This window comes from Stegostoma tigrinum, unplaced genomic scaffold, assembly GCF_030684315.1.
Source record: "Stegostoma tigrinum isolate sSteTig4 unplaced genomic scaffold, sSteTig4.hap1 scaffold_378, whole genome shotgun sequence".
NCBI lineage: Eukaryota > Metazoa > Chordata > Chondrichthyes > Orectolobiformes > Stegostomatidae > Stegostoma > Stegostoma tigrinum.
The window spans coordinates 78793-102429 of NW_026728306.1; the positions used below are offsets into that span (position 1 = coordinate 78793).

The following is a 23637-nucleotide window of genomic DNA, read 5'->3' on the forward strand; positions in this document are numbered from 1 at the left end:
AGAAGAGAAAAGTGGGACGGGAGAAGAAGGGAACGAGTTGGGAAGGATGTGAAGAGAGGGACGGAGCAGAGAGGGGCATAGGAAGAGCGAGAGAGGGAGCAGGAGGGAAGAAGAATGGAGAGGGCAAAAAAAAACTGAGGTGGGGGGGGTAGAGACAGAGTTGGGGTGGAAGAGATGGTAGTGGGAAGTTGGGGGTCAAAGAGAGGGGACGGGACAAGTGATACAGAACTGAGACAGAAAGAAACAGAAAACATAAAAACTAGGGGCAGGAGTAGGCCATTCGGCCCCTCGAGCCTGCCTCGCCATTTGATAAGATCATGGCTGATCTTTGAGACTCAGCTCCACTTACCCGCCCACTCACCATAACCCTTAATTCCTTTAACGTTCAAAAATTTATCTAGCCTTGCCTTAAAAACATTCAGTGAGGTAGCTTCAACCAATTCACTGGGCAGGGAATTCCACAGATTCACAACCCTTTGGGTGAAGAAGTTCCTCCTGACCTCAGTCCTACATCTGCTTGCCTTTGTTTTGAGGCAATGCCCCCTAGTCCTGGTTTCACCTGCTAGCGGAAACAACCTCCCTGCCTCCACCTTATCTATTCCCTTCATAATCTTGCATGTTTCTATAAGATTTTCCCTCATTCTTCTGAATTCCAATGAATATAAGCCCAGCCTACTCAATCTCTCCTCATAATCCAACCCTCTCAACTCTGGAATCAACTGACTGAATCTCCTCTGCACCCCCTCCAGTGCTAGTATATCTTTTCTCAAGTAAGGAGACCAAAACTGCACATAGTACTCCAGGTGTGGCCTCACCAGGACTCTATACAGCTGCAGCATAGCCTCCCTGTTTTTAAACTCCATCCCTCCAGCAATGACAGACAAAATTCCATTTGCCTTTTTAATTACCTGCTGCACCTGCAATTCTACTTTTAGCGATTCATGCACAAGGACATGCAAGTCCCTCTGCACAGCAGCGTGCTAAAATTTTTTACCATTTAAAACATAGTCCATTTTGCTGTTATTCCAACCAAAATGGATGACCTTACACTTATCAACATTGTACTCCATCTGCCAGACCTTTGCACTCACTCAGACTATCTACATCCCTCTGCAAACTTTCAGTGCCTTCTGCACACTTTGCTCTACCATTGATCTTGGGTGGGTGGGGGGGCGGTGGGGCAGAGGGAAGAGAGAAGGGCAAGGGAGTGAGACATGGTGAGGGAGATAGAGTTGAGGGGAAGGCTGCTCGAGGGAAACGATCCAGAGTGATGCTGACAAGGAGTCTCATGATCCCAGCTGCAAGACAGACCCTTGGTTTGTTAACAGTAGAGGCACAGAACATACAGGAACCAGAAATCTGGCAGCATACTGCAAGGAGACAGTCAGCTGACCCTATGCCAGCAGGAAGTAATCCTTCTGCCTCTCCCTGTGTCCCAGCATATTCTCCCCACGTCCCCAGCGCCGTCACGCTCCCCCATACCATAAGCACAGACCCCAGCAGATGGCTCTGAAATCTCACTTTGTTCCCTCCTGTGTTCTTTGAATTCCTCTGGATGGCAGTACCAGCAGTGATGTGTTTGGAAGGGTTTGGCTCTTTCTAATGGGCTCTGTGGAGCTTGGAATGGTGGGCCAGCTCCAGCAGGAGCGGATATCTCACAGGCTCAGCCAGAATCAGGCTGTATCCTCATCTCCCGGATGTACACACCAATTACAGCCTGGTGAGGTCATTGCAGCTACTAGGAAGGAGTATGACACTGAAACAATGGCCCATGAACCACTCCAACTGATGGGCTGTCTGTGGGGGATTTCTGGAGCTGTTTCACCAACAGTCCTCCAGCTTCACTTGTTATCCATGTGTCCTGTTTTCAAACACTCCCAGGATAGGGACAGCATGGGATTAGATACAGAGCAAAGCTCCCCCTACACTGGTCCCATCAAGTACTGGGGTTTGATGACGTGGCATTGACAGTCTATTAGTTGGGGCTTGGTGCAGTGTAACTGCCTTGTCTCTACTCACTGGGATGTAAGGGTCCTCGTTGTGGAAGGAGGCAGGGGCACGGTCAACAGCACAACTATAAGGAGCCTGACGGCACTGGCCAGGCAGAGGGGTGTGAGGCAATAGGCCCCCAACTGGTCACAGGGTGGGAAAGGGCCAGGGGGAGGTTTAGGGATGTTGGGGGAGGGGTAGTGAGAACGATGCAGTCCACTGTATTTCTGGCTGCACCATGAGCCTGTGTATGGCACCAACTTCCAGTGAAGTCTGTTTTTAAATCAAAGGGGAAAGAGGACAAACACAAGGACAACACGGTGAACCTTCAGGAACCACAAGCTTGGCACCAGCTGGAATATTGTATCCCGTTCTGGGCGCCATGTTCAGGAAGGATGTGAATCAGAGAGACAGCAAGCTGCAGAGGTTTACAGAATTGTTCCCTGGGTGGAAAGCCTGTAACTACCCTAACTAGCAACAACTATCCAGTTATGTGGATAGGTTGGAGAAGCTGGGATTGTTATCCACTGCGGAAAAGCCCAAGAGGCGATTTGGTCAAGGATGTCAAAATGACTATGGGGTCTGATCAGATTAATGATGGGCAAACTGCTCCCAGTGAAGAGGGTCGAGAATCAGAGCACATGATTCACAGTGATAGGGAACAGCAGCAAAGACAAGACAAAGGCAAATCTTCCTTTACACAGCAAGTGGTCAGGATCAGGAACACTTTGCCTGACTGCGTGGCGAGGCAGCCTCAATCAAGACTTCTAACGGGAAAGAAGGAACATACGCAGGGTTCGAGAGAAAGGCAGTGGATTGGAACTGAATAACTGAACAGCATGGTCATGGCGCCCTGAATGGCCTCTATTCAGTGATCCTAAGTAGATCACCAGCACCTTCTCATGAGTAACAAGGGTCAGAAACTATATGCTGGCTTCACAAATGACCCCCATATCCCAAGAATAAATTAAAAACAAGGACAGAGATTCCAGCAACTGGATGAAATTCCGGCACACAGAACAGAGACAGAGAGCGCTGTGTTATACCAGACCTCTCACAAATATTCTCATTTCAGGCAGGCTGGGGGAGGCGTTTCTGTAGTGGTATCTCAGAATGTGACAGGCAGTACAGACCGAGAAAAGGAAGGTAATCCTAAGGATTTGACCAGGAGATGTGGGATGGGTTGGTCCCGGTGAGCAGATATGTGCGCCAAGACTGGGTGGGGGGGGTAAAAAGGGTCGGTCAGGCTGGGAACAGTGCTAGAAAATCATTGTGCGGCCTCTGGTCTCGATCACTGGATTAATGATTGTTGGATACAGGCACAATCGGAAAAGGTGATAAAGATAGGGAGGGCAGTAAAGATATGAGAAGAGTGTTTGAATCACTAACCTGACCAGACATTTCGGTGTGGAAAGCATATCAGAGTAATGGGAAAATAAACAAACAATAAAAACTGGTCCAAGCACGAGAGGGTGAGAAAACCTCAGGCTGGGCTCATTGTCAAACCCTCTTTCCTGTCGCACATCATCCAAATATAAACATAGAATCATCGGACTCTAAATGTTAACTCTGCTTGCTCTCCCCATGGATGCTGCCAGACCTGCTGCGTTTTGCTGGCAATTTCCTGTTTCAGATCTCCAGCATCCACAGTTCGACGTTTCAATTCATGAACATCTCACCCTTCGATCCCAATACAAATATTTCTCATTTATATAAATGATTTGGATGTGAACATTGGAGGTATGGTTAGCAAGTTTACAGGTGACACCAGAATTGGAGGTGTAGTGGACAGCGAAGAAGGTTATCTCAGAGAACAACGAGATTTTGATCAGATGGGCCAACGGGCCATGGAGTGGCAGATGGAGTTTAATTTAGATAAATGTGAGGTGCTGCATTTTGGAAAGGCAAATCAGGGCAGGACTTATACACTTACCGGTAAGGTCCTAGGGGGTGTTGCTGGATAAGGAGACTTGGAGTGCAGGTTCATAGTTCCTCGAAAGTGGAGTTTCAGGTAGACAGGACGGTGAAGGTGGTGTTGGGTACACTCGCCTTTATTGGTCAGTGCGCTGAATATGGGTGTCGGGAGGTCATGTTGTGGCTGTACGGGACATTGGTTAGGCCACTTCTGGCGTACTGCATTCATTTCTGGGCTCCCTGTTATAGGAAGGGTTTTGTGAAACTTGAAAGAGTTCAGGAAAGATTTACAAGGACGTTGTCAGGGTTGGAGGGTTTGAGCTACAGGGAGAGGCTATGTCCCCGGAGCATCCGAGGCTGAGGGATGACCTTATAGAGGCTTATAAAAATCATGAGAGGCATGGATAGGGTAACTAGGTAAGGTATTTCTTCCTGGGGTTGGGGAGTTCAAAACTAGAGGGCGCAGGTTTAAGTAAGAGTGGAGAAATGTAACGGAGGCCTAAAGGGGCAGCTTTGTCACAAAGGGTGGCGCATGTTTGAAATAAGCTGCCGGAGGAAGTGGTGGAGGATGGTACAATTACAGCATTTAAAAGGCGTCTGGATGGATATATGAATAGGAGGGGTTTAGACGGGTATGAGCCAAATACCGGCAAATGGGACTAGATTAATTTAGGATATCTGGTCAGCACTGACAGGTTGGACCAAAGGGTCAGTTTCTGAGATGTACATGACTCCAGACAACAAGTGAACTACAGGAAGGCAGTCTAGACACTACAAAGTATATTAATCGATTAACTTAATCTTTTATCCTGCCTTTGTGGTACTTAGTATTTTTAGGATTATACTCTTTAGTTTTTTTGTTTCTTTTGCTTTTTAAAACTTGCCTCATCCTCTAGCTTAGCACTAATCTTTGCCACGTTGTATGTTTATCATTTGATGCTATCCTTACCTTCTCTGGATAACCATAGTTAGTTTTTCCCCTTCCTAGAATCCTTATTCTTCATGGTGATAGAGAGGTCTACTATGCCTTGAACTATTTTCACAAATGTCTGCCATTATTCCTCAACTTCCTTTTCCAGTCCACTCCAGCCAATTCATTCCTTTGTATGGATCCTCATTTTAGTTTAGCACTGCTGTCTCTGATCTAGCCTTCTCTTTCTGAAGCTGAGTGCTGAAGTTGGCAATTGTTATCCTGAATAAAACGGTGCGTGAACTCTCATAAAATACCCTTGTTCCATAGAAAAGTAACAAAAGCAGACTATTACGAAGGGGAGTTGATCATGGCTAAGTGAGCCTTAAGGAACCAAACAGGAGAGAGTGGGAGGTGTCATCAGTCAAGATCTAGCACCCTCAAGAGCCAATCACAGACTGATCAATAAAATAAAACAGAGAGCTGCAGATGCTGGAGACCCAAAAAAAAGATATTGTTGGAGAAAATCAGCAGCATTTGTGGAGAGATTGCAAAGTTATTGTTTCAGGTCCACTGACCCTTCATCAGAATGGATGGTAGCTATGAAATGCTGGTGGGTGGGTGTATGTGTGCGTGCGCATGTGCATGTTGGGGCCCAGAGAGACACAACAGCAGCTAGGCAGACAGATCGATCACAGCACTCCTCAGCCAATTCTAAATGAGCCTTACTTGGACCAATAAAAATACTTGTCTCTGCCTAGCCTGTCCCAGGATCTTGGTGTTGTCCCAGTCAAAGTGGTGGTTTTCCTTGTCCATGTGGATTGAGATGAGTGAGTAACAGCTCGCCCACACGGAGGCAGTTTCATTCCTTTGGAGCAGGCTTGAGGGGCTGAATGGCCTATTCCCTCCCCTGTTTTTAAGTTTCCCATTACCATCTCCTTCCGACTTGCCCCACCATTTCCTTTGTTTTCATCTCTGCCACTACCGCCACCCCCCCATAGCAAGCCCTCCGCTTTTACTACCCACCCCTCCTTTTCCCCACCCTGCCCCTCTCAGAGTTACTGAGCCTCATTAAACCTCTGTTGTCTCTTTAACTCTCCCAGATCTGAGGAATGGTCATTGAAGTGAAACATTCATTCTGTCTGCCTCTCCAGATGCTGCCAAGAAACGGACTTCCTCTGTGAGAAAGGCCACATCTTTCAGATATTTGGTAAACGAAAATGGGGTGCCATGAGGAGAATTGTTCTTATGCAGGGAGTTAGCATGATAACTGAATAAACAGAGAGGGAACATGAGGAGAAAAGCATTGCTTTTGCCTTACAAACTTGCAAAAAAGAACTTGGTATGCAACAGGCTCATCAGCTCACGGAATAAACTGGACAGTAGCAACGTGGATTCGGAACTGGCTGAGGGATAGGAATCAGTGAGTAATGGTTAACACATGATTTTCAGTTTGGAGGAAGGGAAGTTCCCCAGGGGTCAGTATGGGGATTCATGCTTTTCCCGAAATAAACTAATATTCAGCATCTTGGCAGGCAGGGATCAGTCACAGGCCAACTCTAGATTCTTTCCTTTCAGATCTGTTAACTTGGCGCCCAAGCTGCTCCTGATACGAATTCCACCTTTTACCAAACAGCTCTCACCTCAATCTCCTGGACCTGCTCCTGGTTGGTTGCATACATGTGCTGCAGCGAATCTTCCAACTCCTTGTTTCGCTCGAGAAGGGTTTTGCCCAATTCTGCCGCAAGATGCAGGTCTGCAAAAACACAAATGCATACAGTGCAGCACAAAGTTAAAAGAAAAAGCTTGCAATTACATTGTGTTTCTCATAACCCCCCCTCCCCCCCCGATGCATCCTAAAGCGTTTTACAGCCCATAGTGTTTCTATCCAAGTGCAGTCATGGAAACATAGAAAATAGGAGCATGGGTAGGTTATTCAACTCTTCAAGACAGCTCTGCCATTCAACATGATCATGGCCATTCAAATCAATTGCTACTGTAAGATCGGCTCCTATAAGCACACAGCAAGGTCCCACAAAACAGATTAATTGAATCATTATTAAATGATTTAGTTGAGACTTTAATGTTAGCCAGGACTCCACAGGGAATCCCCCACTCATGCTCTTCTGTGAATAGGGCTATGGGATCTTTCCCGCCACCTCAGAATTTTCGTATTAATTGAAGATGTCACTTCTGACAAAGCAGCACTGCAGTGGTCATGCAGTGCCATCATCTGACACAGAAGTGACAGTGATACCTTTAAGGAAAAGATTCATTCCTTATTCAACTTGGATTTTCACCTGTTACACAAGTATCAATGTTTGGAAGGAATTAATATGAAAAACCTAGGATCCTACAATCAGGTGTATGCCATTTGTACCTGTTACACCACTCAGTGAGACAACAGCTCATCTGATAGGGATCTCACCTCTATCGATTTTAAACTGATGAGTATTCTGCAACATGATGTCCACATCTTATCCCCACAGATATCTGTCACAACGAAATGATATTTGTCTATCAGGAATCTCAGACCCCGTTTCCAGTTGAATAAGATCAACAGCGCTTGCTAAAACTGAAATTTGTTCCATTAAGAATGGGCTGAAGTAATTATTTGATAGATACAACTTCACTCTGGACAAAAAGATATGTAACGACTGTTAGAGTAGATTTTGACCAGCCCTCTCCCTTGAACTTGAGAATGGTAAACTGTGGACACTCCGCAGTAAACACTGTTTTTTGAAATTGATGTTGCAAAATGTCACTGACAGTATGACATGATCTGAGTGTTTTCTGTCTGTTTACTCCTCTAATATACAACACAATGACTAGGTTCGTATTGTGACAGATGTCTTGAAGTTTATTAACAACTCCACGAACAACAACAATTTACACTGCTATAACATCTTGGGTTTCGTGCTTATTGCCTACATCGAACAAAGTTAGATATGATTATTATTACCACAGTTGATGGTGAGGTGGGTACCTTTAAACTGGAATGGGATACATCATGGTCGCATCAAACTGTCTTAAATGTACACTCCCTATCTGGGATCCGTGTAGTAATACAACACAGGTGTATGCCATTTGTACCTGTTACACCACTCAGTGAGACAACAGCTCATCTGATAGGGATCTCACCTCTATCGATTTTAAACTGATGAGTATTCTGCAACATGATGTCCACATCTTATCCCCACAGATATCTCATAATAATTCATATTGTTGTCTACTAGCTCTGAAAACAATAAAAGCCTTGGTGTTGCAAGGGAAAAGTTTCTATTCTGTCTTTTTTAATATTAAAAGGAATGATCCGAGAGAGAGAACAAGAGACAGTGAGACAGAGAGCTGATATCTAGAGGGGTGACTGGCTGATAAATGTTAAACATTTTTTGAATTGGGCAGAACTTAAACTAGTAGCAGAGAGGTACAAGTACTGGATAGTTAACATATTTGATATAAAACCACAAATGATCATTATATATATCTCTAAACATGAAACATCAATTAGTTAACAAAAACGCAATCAAGATGGCAGGGCAACTATGTGCTGCAGCTGTCATATGTGGGAGCTGCTGGACACCTTCAGTGATCTTTGGCAATCGCATCCACAGCCTGAGGAACTCTGGAATCCAGCTTTGGGCACAATGATACATCAGGGAGGGGGATAGCTGCCAGGACATGTTGTTTGAGCCATGGTCACGCCCTTTATGATAAGTACTCTATGAGGATCCAGTAGGTAAAGGAGCCTTTAGCCCTGCCAATTATCCAACAGGATTGATGTACTTATAGCCAATGACAAGGGAAGGCACTGTAAGGCGGATGAACAAACTGACCTCAGCTACTTTGTGCAAGAGCCCACTCAGTCAAAAAAATATATAACAGTATCAGCCAGTGTACGGGCTAACGGCATCCCCTCAGGGCTGGAGAGGGGCTTGGAGTGGGAGGTAAAGGATTGAGTTGGCATAGTCCACATGGGAACCAATAAAACAGAGAATCAGGAAAGAAGGTTCTGTATAAATGGGTATGTCAGTGAGAACTGTATTCCCTTTATAATTATCTCCAGATTACTACCTGAGCCATGAGCAAATTGGTAAAGTGTAACAGGATCAGATGTGAAAATGCGTGGCTCAGTTGAGATGGGCTGTGGTTCTGATTCTTTGTCTGCAGCGTTTATCTTACCATACTGCTCAAAGTAAAACCCAACAGACTGAGAGGCAATGTGACCTCATTTCCAAATATAAAGTTATCCTTACACACAGGGAATTCTAGGGACAGATCAAAGAAAGAAACAGCAAGTAAAATGAATTGGTTTAATTGAAAACAAAGCTTTGGTGGTCAACAGCTACAGAAATATATCGAACACTACCTCAAGTTGTATCCATGAAGAACATAGTATCCCAGGAAGCGCTAGGCACCATGGAAAGACTAGCTGCCACAGGTAGAGCTGGATACCAAACTCACAGAGGAGAAAGCTGTATTCAGCAGGCACAGGAAACTGACCGTCCAGTCTCTGCTGGAGGGACAGGGCGCTGCCACAGGATCTGTGTGACACACAAGACTGTGTACAGGAACAGGACCCTGCACACGAAAAAAAAGTAATTGCACTAAATACTGAAATATCTCCCCAACGGGAACAGTGGGACAAGTGCTTTCCTGTGTTGTCCTTATCAGTTGGCAGATTCTTTCTGAATGTCTCCGTTCTGAATCAGAGTGTGGATCCAGAACTGGAAAACCTCAGTCCGGCAGCTGCAAGAGAAAACACGCTGAACAAAAGTGACCACGATACGTCGCCTTGGTTGTTCTCTCCAAGGCGTGCAACCTTGTGAGCAAGCTCAGTCTGTTTACGCTGCTGGGGAAAATGAGCTGGTCAATGTGAATCCCTCTCTCCAAGACAATAGGTAGCAGTGACAGTCAACATCAGAACTCTCCGAGTGAGGTCAAGCAAGGTTATGTGCTGGCATCGGCACTCCTTAGTGTATTCTCTCCTTTGCTGCTGTCCTACATCTTCAGATCATCAACAGGATGTCTGCTACAAACCAGAATGGACAAAGTTGTTCAGGCTTTCTTGCCTGGATCTCAATACAGGGGCACAAGTCTTCATCTGTGAGCTGTTCAACTTTAATGATTCCATAATTTCATTCCACAAAGAAACACCTTAAGCAGCACAAAGATATACTTCCCCATGCCTGTTAAGAGTGTGGTTTGATTCTCAGGATCAGGAAGTTGGGAATCATTGTCCGAGACATCAGTGCTGATAGATGACAACGTTATGCAGAAATCTAGGTCGTACAATCACTAGCAAGCTACCACTCAATGCTGAAATGACAACACATACCACAGAAACTCCAAGGTGAATAAAGGCATGTGGGACCATAGTGACCTGACTGAGAACATCAATCTGTGAATCTACCAAGTGTGTGTGTGTGTCCCCTCAATGCTCTCTTCTCCAGTGGAGAGGCCTGAACAACCTGTGCTGGGCAGGGACAGTTTCCTCCTTCACTGTTTCAGACTTTTGGCATCTCTTGGCAGGACACGGTGATTGATTCAGATGTTAGTGGGTGTGCTAATCCCAGCATCAGCCACTCCTGGCTCAGCCATTCTCACTGGACGGAGGACAGCCATAAATTCAAAGCCCTTCTGTCTGGTGAGCTGGGCGGTGGGGCTTGGCCTCCCAGGTATCAGTACCTCCCACCTGCAGTGGGAAAACATATTGGCCCTGCCAACTGAAGACAGTTGCTGTAGCCCGACTGTTTGGAGCAACGTGGAAAAGGCAAGCAGAAACAAAAAAGGTGCTCAGCTGGCTGAGAAGATGACAGAGGAAACGGAAAGCAGTGCGTCCTACTCCTCTCAATCTGCTCACTCTAACAGCAAGTGTGGCAGAGAGGGCCATACCAGTGTGGGGTCTCTCAGCAACACCACACAACAATGCTGAACAGAGACAACCAGAGTGGCACACAGACAATGTCTGATGGATGGAAGGCTGGCAAAAGGACAGAGTTCTCCTCTTCGAGAACCATTTGTCTTTGGAATTCTCTTCCCCAGACCGCAGATGAAGTTGGGTCATTGAATAAAGTGAAGACCAATGTAAATGGACTTTTAATCTCTGGGGCGTGGGGGTGGAGGCACGGGAATGGGAGTGGAATTAATGCCACAATCAAGTCAGCAATGGTTCAAGGAGCCAGCTGGCCTACTCCCCCACCTCCTCCTACTTATTATTTTGTGGCCATACTCCACACCCACAATAAAGCAGGAACAGAGATAATGGGAACTGCAGATGCTGGAGATTCCAAGATAATAAAATGTGAGGCTGGATGAACACAGCAGGCCAAGCAGCATCTCAGGAGCACACTCACAAACTACTCTTGTAAAGCTGGACCAAATCATCCGTAACGCCACGAAAGAATTCCTACACCTACCACCTCATACCGCAGACGGAATACTATATTCGAGCTACAGGAACGGTGGTCTCGGCGTCCCAAAACTCGAAGTGCAAATACCATCCGCGATAATCCGCAAACGCGAAGCACTAGACATGTCAAGCGATGTAGTCATTCGTGCCTCCTTTCAATATAAAGGAGAGAGCAACACAGAGACAGTTGCGGGACTGCGTGAACTCAAAGTCCTAAAGGAAATTGAAAATTTCCAACCCAACAGCCGCGGCAACGGTGAGGGGGAGATAGACCTGATGGCTGACATCCAGGACATGATGCCGGTAGCACAAAAGGCAAACGCGGGGCGACCGAAACCACCCAATAGGTATGCAGGCTGAGCAGGAACAGTGTGGTCATTCTGGATCCAAACTAGGCCGTGAGACAGAAAACAGACCCCTTTCTTTGTGGATAGAGCTTAGCGACTACTGTCCTCCCGCTCTTTCTATTCTCCAGCATTAGAGGAGCTCCCTCCAAGTACAGACCTTTTTAATTAATCTATCCAGACATGTTATGACATATGTCTGCAGCAGCTGGGACTTAAACCCATACCTTCCAGCCCAGAAGCCTGGACATTATCGGCACCACGAAAGCCCCACTGACATGTAAGTGCTCAGATAATAAATAGTCATTGCCTGTTTCTTCTTAATCTTAAACAAAGACACTAACAAACGTAACAGTGCGATTAACCAGAAATTAACAGACAGACAGACAGACAGACAGACCGACCAGGAGGACGGTGGGGAGCAATAAGAATAATTGATCTGGATTGTCTCTACCTGTTGTTTGGTTGTAACAAAGGGCTGGAAGATATTTTTACTTGCTACAAACTCCTGGGTCCAAAGTCGGGGTAACATGGACAATTAGCTGGGACATTACATGTAACAAAGCAAACCTTCACTTGTTGGGAGCACACTCCTAATAACTTCCCAAGCAACAACTCTGCTCTTAACTTTCCATAGTGTAGAGATAACTGACATGTCCAATCGTCAAATGTTATTGCACTAATCTCGTAGTTATGTTGCTACATCAGTAATCCACAGAACAGAAGGTAAATCCCATCCTGGCAGTTTGAGAAGCTGATTGAATTTTAAAAATCCCAAACAAAGGGCTGGAGCCTCAATTATAATGAGCACGTAGCTATTAGATTACCCAAAAACCCACATTCAATTCATGAAGATTCTTAACGAAATCAAAGCTGGATAAAACTTTGGTTAGACCGCACTTGGAATACTGTGTCCAGTTCTGGGCGCCCTATTATAGGAAAGATGTGGATGCTTTGGAGAGGGTTCAGAGGAGGTTTACCAGGATGCTGCCTGGACTGGAGGGCTTATCTTATGAAGAGAGGTTGACTGAGCTCGGTCTCTTTTCATTGGAGAAAAGGAGGAGGAGAGGGGACCTAATTGAGGTATACAAGATAATGAGAGGCATAGATAGAGTTGACAGCCAGAGACTATTTCCCAGGGCAGAAATGGCTAGCACGAGGGGTCATAGTTTTAAGCTGGTTGGTGGAAAGTATAGAGAGAGTTGTGAGAGCATGGAATGCGTTGCCAGCAGCAGTTGTGGAAGCAAGGTCATTGGGGTCATTTAAGAGACTGCTGGACATGTATATGGTCACAGAAATTTGAGGGTGCATACATGAGGATCAATGGTCGGCACAACATTGTGGGCTGAAGGGCCTGTTCTGTGCTGTACTGTTCTATGTTCTATGTTCTATGTTCTATTTCCCCCATCTGATCAACACTTCCCCACACTGATCTATACGTTCTCTCCCATTTAATCTATAATATTCTCTCAATCTGACCTGTACACCCGCTGCCTGATCTTTACATAGCACCACCCCAATGACCCTAAAACCATCCTGCTCCCAGTCTGACCCTATAACAACACCATCCCCCAAGTCAGACCTGTCCAGCCCTCGTTCCACATCAGGATGGTTGTCTTTTATCGATCCATTCCATTGGAACAAATAGCTACGCTTCAAGATTGAGGTTCACCATCACTATCCCAAGGCAAGAAGCGCGGGCCAACAAACACCCACCTTATCAGTGGTGTCACCATCCCAACAATTACCTTTTAAAAATCGTCAAATAGGCCGATGTTGCATTTATATTGGACAAAACAGAGCTACCACAGAACAATGATCTTCCTCTGTCACTCAAAGGTCAACAGAATCAATTATCAACACGATCTTAAGGGTTATTTGTACAATCGATTCAGTGAACAGTTATCATCGCAGATTTTAGAACTGGGAGGAGATAGAGGCTGACAGACATCCTCAAAATTGTTAAGTAGCTGGTAACCTAATTAGACTGCGAGGCACTCTGAAAACCATATTAACAGACGGTTCTAAATTCTACGTTTCCAAACGGTTTCAGATAAAACGCTGAGCCACACGTATGAAAGGTTATTTACAGGAAAGCTGCGAGACATCCAATGTGAGCCTCGGGACGTACAAGAATCTGAAAAGGCAGGAATTGAGAATCTATTAAAGAGGATGCACTGGAGTGTGGGATAGATGAGGGTACTGAACAGACTCAGTGATGGGATTTAAACGGTTTCCAACTCAATTGAAAGACTTCAATTTAAAAGGCTAAGGTAAACTGGCTAAAACAGAGGTGATACCAAAAAGTGGAATGAGCAGGGGAAATGTGGGAAGTAGTTCAGAAATTGCAGAGTAAGTTGGAGTAAGTCAAGAATTGAGAAGAACAATAATGGATGGAATTTAAACTGGACAATTGGAAAACACAGGTCATAGGAACAGAAAATGTAGAACACAGTCTCCTCAAAAGGGGTTGAATGAATGAGGTTGAAGTTGAAAGACACGAATATTCAAAATTGCCAACTGATGCAGCACAACAGTCAGTGCCCCATCGCACGTGGCACTATACGGAGAGAACAAGCCACAGGAAACTATGATCGAAGGGGATGGTTCTGGTTAGACCGAGCCTCGAGCCCCAGTCAATTGTATAGGCAAAGTGAATCCAAGGTATTAATCCAAATTGTGCAAGTAGAAGAACACGTTCACATTGTTAGAAGGTAGGTGAAGGGCTGTTATCAGGGAATTTATCCTCACAAAGACTGAAATGAACTTTTAGAAAGAGGAGTGAGAACAAACACCTTGGAATCATAGGAGAAACAAGTCAATGTTGAAACCGGGGCACTCAGTGAGTGGTTAAGATTCCAAGGGGTTGAATGGCCTCGCTCAGCTATAATTATCGTGTGGTTGCAGAATGGAATGAAATCTCAGGTATCAAGGCAGTGCCTAGACTTAGCCTGGATTTCTGTCTGCTGAGGTAACTTACATCAGTCAGGTGTACAATGGTGATTCTAATCTTGCAAAAGCAGAGAAGTAAGTAATAAACAGATAGACACAATTAGGGTTCCTGCTCTCAATCCAGTGGAGTCTGTCTGCAGGTCTGTGGAGGTGGCTGGAATGTCTTCCTTGCTAGACAAGCACATTGACACAGTCACTGTTGGTTCAGGGGGCAAAGAGAGCTGTAACAATAGGCATAGTGGCTCAATGGTTAGCATTGCTGCTTCACGGCGCCAGAGACCTGGGTTCAATTCCACCCGTGGGCATCTGTGTGGAATTTGCATGTTCTCCCCGTGTCTGCGTGGGTGTCCTCCCACAGTCCAAAAAATGTGCAGGCTAGGTGGGTTGTCCATGGGAAATTGCCCATAGTGTTGAGGGATGTGTACATTGGGTGGGTTATAGGGGGAAGGGTCTGGGTGTGATGCTCTGAGAGTTGGTATGGACTTGTTGGGCCGAAGGGCCCGTTTTCACACTGCGGGGATTCTAATCTTTTCCAATTCGAAAATTCACAACATGGGCATCGGTGATAAGACCATTACAGGTTGGTCTGAAAAAGACAATAGAAGACTTCTTTATTTCTAATTAGAGGTGGCCTTTCACAATCAGGGTAAGGCATTGAAAGAGTCAAGAGAGTGGCAGCTGGCCTGAAGCCATATATACACCAGATTGACCATGGGCAGCTGCTTCTCACCTAGTAGTGAACCAGTTAGGGTTTTAGAACAACTGGAAATCTTCATGATCACATTACTTACAGCAGTGTGTCGATCAAATTTAAATGGCAAAACTGACAACGTTCCAGCAATAGGACTGAAGACCTGTGTTCCAGACTTCCACCCACCGCCCCCCACCCCCGGCCGGCCACGTTCTTCCAGTACATTTACAACACTGGCATCTACCCAACAATGTGGAAAATAGCCCAGGTATGTCCCGTACACAAAAAGCAGGATAAATCCAACTTGGCTCCTTGCTCTGTTCTTGATCATTCATAAAACGATGGAAGGTGTCAATAACGGTGCCTATTAAGCAGCAGCTGCTCAGTTAGCGAGTTGAGAAGATTTGTAGCTCAGGTTGAGGTTCTGGATGTGAATTTGCTCTCTGAGCTGGAAGGTTAGTTTTCAGACGTTTTGTCACCATTCTAGATAACATCATCAGTGAGCCTCCGATGAAGCGCTGGTGTTATGTCCCGCTTTCTATTTATCTGGTTAGGTTTCCTTGGGTTGGTGATGTCATTTCCTGCATTGGTGATGTCATTTCCTGTTCTTTTTCTCAGGGGGTGGTAGATTGGCTCCAAATCAATGTGTTTGTTGATGGAGTTCCGGTTGGAATGCCATGCTTCTAGGATTTCTCGTGTGTGTCTCTGTTTGGCTTGTCCTAGGATGGATGTGTTGTCCCAATCAAAGTGGCGTCCTTCCTCATCTGTATGTAAGGATACGAGTGATAGTGGGTCACATCGTTTTGTGGCTAGTTGATGTTCATGTATCCTGGCGGCTAGCTTTCTGCCTGTTTGTCCAATGTAGTGTTTGTCACAGTTCTTGCAAGGTATTTTGTAGATGACGTTCGTTTTATTTGTTGTCTGTATCGGCTCAGAAACCATAACCACTCTCCCCTACATCAAAGACATTTCCGAGATGACTGCCAGACTACTCGGACCCCTTGGCATCAGGGTAGCCCACAAACCCACCAACACACTAAAACAGCAGCTAATGAACTTAAAAGACCCTATACCCTTTGACCTACCACATGAGTTCACCTCTGCTGTCCTGTCAGCGACCTTCATCCCACCCCGCATGGAAGTGAAGCACGCAGTTGATGAAACTTATGATGCCGCAAACACAGTCTTGAAACAGAACACCCGAGACCTTGCCCATTGTAGCTGGTGACTTCAATTTAGCCAACCTCCAGACTGTGCGACCAAAATATCATCTCCTATTCCACCAGAGCTCCGAGCATCCTTGACCACTGCTATAGAACCAAAGATGCCTATAGCTCCAGGCCCCATCCACATTTTGGAAAAATCAGATCACAACGCTGTGTCCCCCCCTCCCATTTATAAGCAGAAACTGAAGTGTGATGGCCCAGTACAGAAGGTGGTGCAGTGCTGGTCTGAGGCAACAGAAGGGCTTCTAAGGGACTACTTACAAGTTGGTGGATATTCAAGAACTCAACGGCCAACCTAAATGAGTATGCCATTACTGTCACCGACTTCAATAGTAAGTGTGTGAATGACTGCGTGCCAAACAAGTTAATCTAAATGTTCCCCAACCAGGAACCATGGGAGATCCACTCCCTGCTCAAGTCCAGGTCTGAGGCTTTTAAGTCAGACAACCCTGACCCATTCAGGAAATCCAGGTATGACCTTTGTAAGACCATCAGAGACGCTAAGAGGCAATGACAAACTAAACCAGAGACCTAGATCAACTACATGATTTGTGGAAAGGCTTATATGACATAATGGGCTACAAGGTGAAGTCAAACAGAATCGTGGGCAACAGTACATTCCTAACCAACAAGCTCAATGAACCCTAAGCTCACTTTGAACAGAAGGTCAGTGAAACAATGCCACCTATCCCAACACACTCAGTCAATGCCGCAGATGTTAGCTAGGCCTTCTTGAGAGTGAACCCACAGAAAGCGACTGGCCTGGATGGAGTCCCTGGCTGTGCACTCAGATCTTGTACAGACCAGTTGGTGGGGGTATTCACAGATATCTGTGGCCTCTCCTTACTCCGATCTGAAGTCCTCACCTGCTTCAAGAAGACCACCATCATCACAGTGCCAAAGGAAAATCATGCCTTAATAACTACTGAAGTGTTTTGAGAGGTTAGTCATGGCTCACATCAACTCCAGCCCACCAAACCACCTTGATCTGCTATAATTCACCCACTGGCACAACAGGTCAACAGCTGAAGTCATAATCCTGACCCAACATTCTTTCCTGGAACATGTGGATAACAAGGATACGTACATCAGGCTTATACTTATGCAGTTCCAACTTTACACAGTAATTCCAACCAAACTCATCTCTGCACTCCAAGACCTAGGACTCAGCTTCCCTCGTTTGTGGCTGGACTGACCCACAGGCTGCAATCAGTAAGAATAGGTGACAATGCCTCCTCCACCATAATCCTTAACACCAGTGCCTCACAAGGCTGTGTACTCAGCCCCTTCCTGTATCTCCTTATACACTCAGGATCGTGTGGCCAAATTTTCCCCCGACTCCAGACACACATTTGCTGATGACACCACATTGTAGGTCAGGTCTCAAACAACGATGAGACGAATACAGAAAAAAAAAGATTAGTATCTTTGCAGCATGCTGTTAAGCACTCAATCTCTCCATCAACATCAGCTAAATGAAGCTGGTCACTGACGTCAGGAAATGGAGTGGGGGGCATGTCCCTGTCTGCATCAATGGTGCTGACATAGAGATGGTTGGGAACGTCAAGGTCCTGGGAGTGATGATCACCAATCTGTCCTAGTGCACACACTTTGATGCAATGGTCAAGAAAGCACAACAATGTCTCTATTTCTTCAGGAGGCTAAGGAAATTCAGCATGTCCACAAGGATTGTTACCAATTTTCAGAGGTGCACCTATCTGGACGCATCACAGCTTGGTAATGACAACTGCTCTCCATAGACCACAAGAAACTACAGATTCTTAAACACAGCCCAGTCCATCGTAAAGCAACCTTCCATCTGCTGACTCCATCTATACTTCCCGCTGCCTCAGAAAAACAAATTGTGACACTAATTTAAATGGTCAATCCTGACTTGGAAATAGGTCGATGTTCCTTCATTGTTGCTGGGTCAAAATCCTGGAATTCCCTCCCTAAGGGCATTGTGGGTCAACCTACAGCACATGGACCGCAGCGATTCAAGAAGGCAGCTCATGCCCGCCTTCTCAAGTGGCAACTAGGGATGGGGAATAAATATGGCCAGCCAGCGATAATCACGTTCCACAAGTAAATTAGAAAAAGAATGAGGGTACTGCACATGCAGAATGAATATATCAACGTGTACAGATTGGCAGGATGCTTTATGTTTGTACAAAAACTGGGAAATCAGTATGGGATACATCCGCTCTTAATTGATCCCCTCAAATTGCTTTCACAATCAATGCTGTACCCCAGTGTTATACAGTGTCAGACCTGTCCCCACCAGTGCTGTACCCAGTGTTATACAACGTCAGACCTGTCCCCACCATTACCTTACTCCTTTTTTTCCCCAGAAGTACCTTAAAGCATTCTGGCCAGACATATTCTAAGTTTGGAGGAACTAAATATTGAATCAGAATTTAAAAAGAGCACAACATGAACATTTAATCCACGTCTTCCCTTCCTACAGACATGCCATGACTCTCAAAAAAGCTCATTGTATTTAAAGAGGCTACTGAATTGTAAATAAAGCTGCTGTGCTCTGCATAAGTAAGTTCACCCTGACATGAATAAATATATTGTGAAGGTCAAGTATGCTTGATCTACTTAAAGTGCTTGCTGTTGTATGATTAAACCTAATACTGGGTAAGTGCTGCGGGGCATCCAGATCTCATTTGTTCCATGTACGGAACAAGAAGCGTCCTTAAACATGAGAATTTTGTTTTAAACCTGCCAGGTTGTGAAATTTCCAGCCCCAACCAAGAGGAATCCCTGCTCACCCAAATCACCAGCGTATAGTCCAGCTTGTCACAGGCATGCTGCCAAGCAGAACACAGCCCTCCCAAATGACAGCACACTCAGTGAACAAATCTCCTTCATAGCAAGGCAAAGGAAAATAATTCTGAGATTTTAAATTGATCACATTGAAATATTCATCCAATAGCCCAGAAACTGCATTCACTCAACGTAAATAAAACACTGCCTCAACTTGTAACGTACTATTCCAAACTTGCAGCTCATCACCTGCAAGATGTCAGGTCTCAGCTCCTAGTGATCAGGTGACACAGGATAGAGGGGTGGAGTTGCCTAGATTTTGTCCCCAGCACACGCCAGGTAAAAAGCAACCAAATATGCACGTTACATGATCATGATATCTGCGCAAACGTTGGATTGTGCACTCATGATAACAAAATGTGGCAGAAACTCACTCTTTTGCTCTTTGATCAACTACCTGGTGTGTTATTTTTGTCTGTCCTCCATAACCTCCGCCTTTGCATCTCTCTTCAGCAGTCTCTCCTTTAATATTTACAATCAATCTCCTCCCCTAGCATGTCGCATTTTCTTGAGTCACTCCCATGTCCTGTTTACACACCTCATCAGTTTTCTCTGCTCACTGGCTCTCCCTGTATACTCCAGTACACCATCCCTCCCCTCTATCTCTCGAGACACATATTTCTCATTCCTCCATCTCTCTCTCTCTCTCTCTCCAGCAGTCCTCCATCTTACACTCACTGCCGGCGGCTTTAATTCCTTTACATCATACTATATCACAACACAGCAATTCTATTCAGCTCCAGGAACAAACACCTCAACATATAGTGCAGCTTCTGGCCCTTTGAGCAGTTAAAATTTTTATTTTTGCAATTAAAGGTGAAACTGATTGCAATTTGAAATTCTCTCTCTCTCTCTCGCCACCTTAATCTCTTTGTCCCTTTCTCTTATTCCCCTTTCATCCATCTTTAGCTGGCCTCCTGACTCACCCCTATCTCTACACTAGATTTTCACGTTTCTGTTCTGGTGCCCTGTGTTTCAAAGGTGTGCTCCGGTCCCTACCTTTACCATTCCGACCCTGTCTCCCATTCCCCTCGCTTTGCTCACCTTGTTCCAAGTCCTGCTGATCATACCAGGGCTCGTCTTCCTCAGTCTCGAAGTCATCCATGCTGTTGGTATTGCTGATCATGGGGAAGCGGCGTGCCTGGCTCTAGTTGCTGTGGTCCTGCCTGGAGATGCTGGTCCCAGCTCCCGTTGTCTCTCTGCAGAGACAGGGACTGGGACGGTCTCTGTTCCTTACAGATACACTTGGCGCTGTGCGGTCTACAGCGCTCAGTCTCTCCGACGTGGCAGCGGCTCAAAGCCTGGATCTCACTGACTCATCGCCATCCTCCACAGCCCCCACGCACAGAGAGAAAAAAAATCCCTCCTTGCAACTCGAAAGCAAGAAGTTACCAGAACCTCCAGCCCTCCTCTTCCCAACTCCCCACTGCCATCTAGCAAAGTCAACTGCAACTTGCAGCTCCAGTAATCCTTCATCCTCTCCACCGACAGAGGAAGAACATTTCCAACATTGCAAAGGCCTTCAGTTTGCCCAGTGAAGAGAAAGTAACCTTACCGCCTTCTACATCATCATGCAACAACGATGTATATTTATATAGCGCCTTTAAGGTGATAGAATGGCTCCCAAAACAGCATTGTAAAACAAAACACGGAGCCAAGGAGTCAAATGCTGATTGATTTTCAGGAGTTTCTTAAACTTGGAAAGCAAGGTTCAGAGATTTCCCACCGTATTTCCAGAGTTTAGGTCATTGGTGACTGAATGCACCACCGCCATTAGTGAACAGGTTGAAATCAGGGATGCACGAGGGACTAGAATTGGAAGGGTGGACCGGATGGTGGAGGTCACAGAAATAGGGAGGGAGCCAGACCAAGGAGGGAATTAGAAAACAAGTATGAGAATTTTCAAAATCTAGATATTGCTTGATCAGGAACCAATGTTGGTGAGCGGGCACAAGGTTAGGGGCTTGATGTGAGTTAAAACTGAGATAGTGGAGGTTTTGGTAACTTCAGTCTAATGGAGGATATGTTCTGACAGATGACCAGTTTTCCATTCCAAAACTGAAGGGTTGGACTGAATGCAATCTTTGCACATTACAAGAATATTCTTACTGATCCAACAACTGCTATTTTAATCTAGGTCTAATTCGATAACATTAATATTCAATTAACAGCCAGGAGCCAAGAGGTCAACAGTAGAGTAAAAGGCCCTTTGGCTCATTAAATATACTCCAACGGTGAAGTCTCTAGTAAGAGGTATAAGTGTTGTATTCAGCTGCAGATGAGTTGAGGTAGGGTGGAGTTGCATGATGATAGTGTGTTGGAAGCAGGCAGTCATAACACCTTAATAATGATTGGGGAGTGTGGCTGGAAGCTCCTCGTGTCATCAAATGTGAACCTGAGATTGTGACAGTCAAAAATTTTCCAGGGAGAGGAATGAAGCTGGTGGTATGGAGGCACATTCATGAAGAAATAGCCCCAATATTCCTAATGTGCAAGTGGCAGAAATGTCTGCTCAACCAACTTAATGGTCCCTAGCTGCTTGAGAATTCATTGGAAGTGTAGAGATAGGTGGTGGTGAGATGGAGTTGATTGTTGCTGGGGCATGTGGACACTAACATTTTCAGATAATGTCTCTGAGGGTTCCATAGGGACATACCTGCTTGAACAGCCACCATCTTGACTGTGATCATTTGTTAATTTTGCCAATGCAATCCAATCAATCACAGATCAGCCATCCCTGACCAACTTGCATTTACATCGCCACTGAGGCCATTACCTCAAATCCACTTCTTTCCTATTTTGCTCCTGTAAAGAACTCTTTCAAACTGACAGCTGAATGATCTTTGACCACAGTCTTTTTACAGCTCCCAATCTTCTCAGTCTCATCCTCAACTCTGCTTTTTATAGCCTGTCTCCCAAATAAAACCCTTATTCTCTCTGAGATAATGGGAACTGCAGATGCTGGAGATTCCAAGATAATAAAATGTGAGGCTGGATGAACACAGCAGGCCAAGCAGCATATTCTCTCTCTCACATTCATTGCACCATTATCTCTGTTCCCTTCACTCTAAAAGATATGGAATTTCACATAAAGGTGGACACTGGCTTAACTATCCTTTTCACTGAATACAAAGGAATTTCCACTTTTTCGCTGAAATCCCAGTGCCAGTCCCTTACCACCTTCACCTTCAGCAGGAGTGAGGGCTCATGGACCTCTCTGCCATTAAGATCAATCAGCTGCTTTTGTAAACTATCCTCCTTCCCCTCATCCCTCCAGTCCAGCCTGCTTGAGCACTAAGCTCTGGATGTTCCTCCTCTTGTGATCTTCCAGCAAGGAGTGGCTTTTGCCTCCACTAGAGTATTTGTACCAATCACAGAGAGCTACCATAACATCAGAACTTGACATGAATAATGTGGAACTGAAGATTCATTAATTGATTATTACAGTTCAGATTTTGGATTAATAATACGTTATTCAGTTACAAGCAGTAGCATGCTTCACTCAGCATGCCATGCCTCAAGTGGCCCCAGTTAAGATGGAACAAAAACAAAGTTGCTGGAAAAGCTCGGCCGATCTGGCAACATCTGTGAAGGAGAAAACAGAGTTAATGTTTCAGGTCCAGTGACCAGTTAAGATGGAGTTTGACATCTTTGACACCTTCGGGTGATATGCACTGATACAGCAATAATGTCATGAGTTCTTCTCTTATTCAGCACACTGTGAGAAATAACACGCTACATCTCTCATCTCAATAGTTCTACCTCTGTTTTTAATCTTTTGATGTTTCTTAATGCCTACTAATTTGACCTAGCTTTTGGTCATTAACTTTAATATCACTTCATGTGGCTCATTGTCAGACTAACACACATGATGTCCCTTGCGATGTTTTACTGCACCAACGGCACTATTTCCTTATTGGTTAAGACCAGTAAAGTTGGCACATGTTCAGGAGGAGATTACATACATGTTGGAACATTGACGAACAGAGCCAAGCAGCAGGAGCTGGAGTTCTCTGGTTGTGGCTGTGCCAAGCAAGAGATCTCCACATGGTTCTGCATTGACTACCACGAAGTTAATGCAGTGACCAGAGCCAACTTCCACCTAAATTCTGGCCAGAAGATTGCAACAATGGATTGGTAAAGCAACCTACATTACCAAGATAGATTTTATTGAGTGGTAGTGGCTGGTTCCCTTGCCTGCCCACATAAAGGAAATCTCTGCCTTTGTAACTCTGTAGGGGTTGTACAAGTGTCAAATCATGCCATTTGGGCTCTGAAATGCTCCAGAATCCTTTCAATGGGTGATGAACCAGCTAGTGGTAGGTTTACTGAATTGTGTTGTGCACCTAAAACACATGAGAAATGCA

General features: G+C 45.2%; 1 protein-coding gene across 1 annotated transcript in view; it reads right to left on the minus strand.

Moving 5' to 3' along the window:
- The window catches only part of cdr2l (cerebellar degeneration-related protein 2-like), a 45548-nt gene extending 25142 nt beyond the window's left edge, over positions 1-20406 (minus strand). The window contains exons 1-2 of the mRNA XM_048555424.2: positions 20315-20406; positions 6457-6569 (exon numbers count right to left, since the gene is read on the minus strand). Of these exons, the coding sequence (XP_048411381.1) occupies positions 6457-6569; positions 20315-20396 (195 nt within the window). The 5' untranslated portion in view covers positions 20397-20406. The remainder of the gene's footprint in view (positions 1-6456; positions 6570-20314) is intronic.
- Between the last annotated feature and the right edge of the window lie 3231 nt (positions 20407-23637).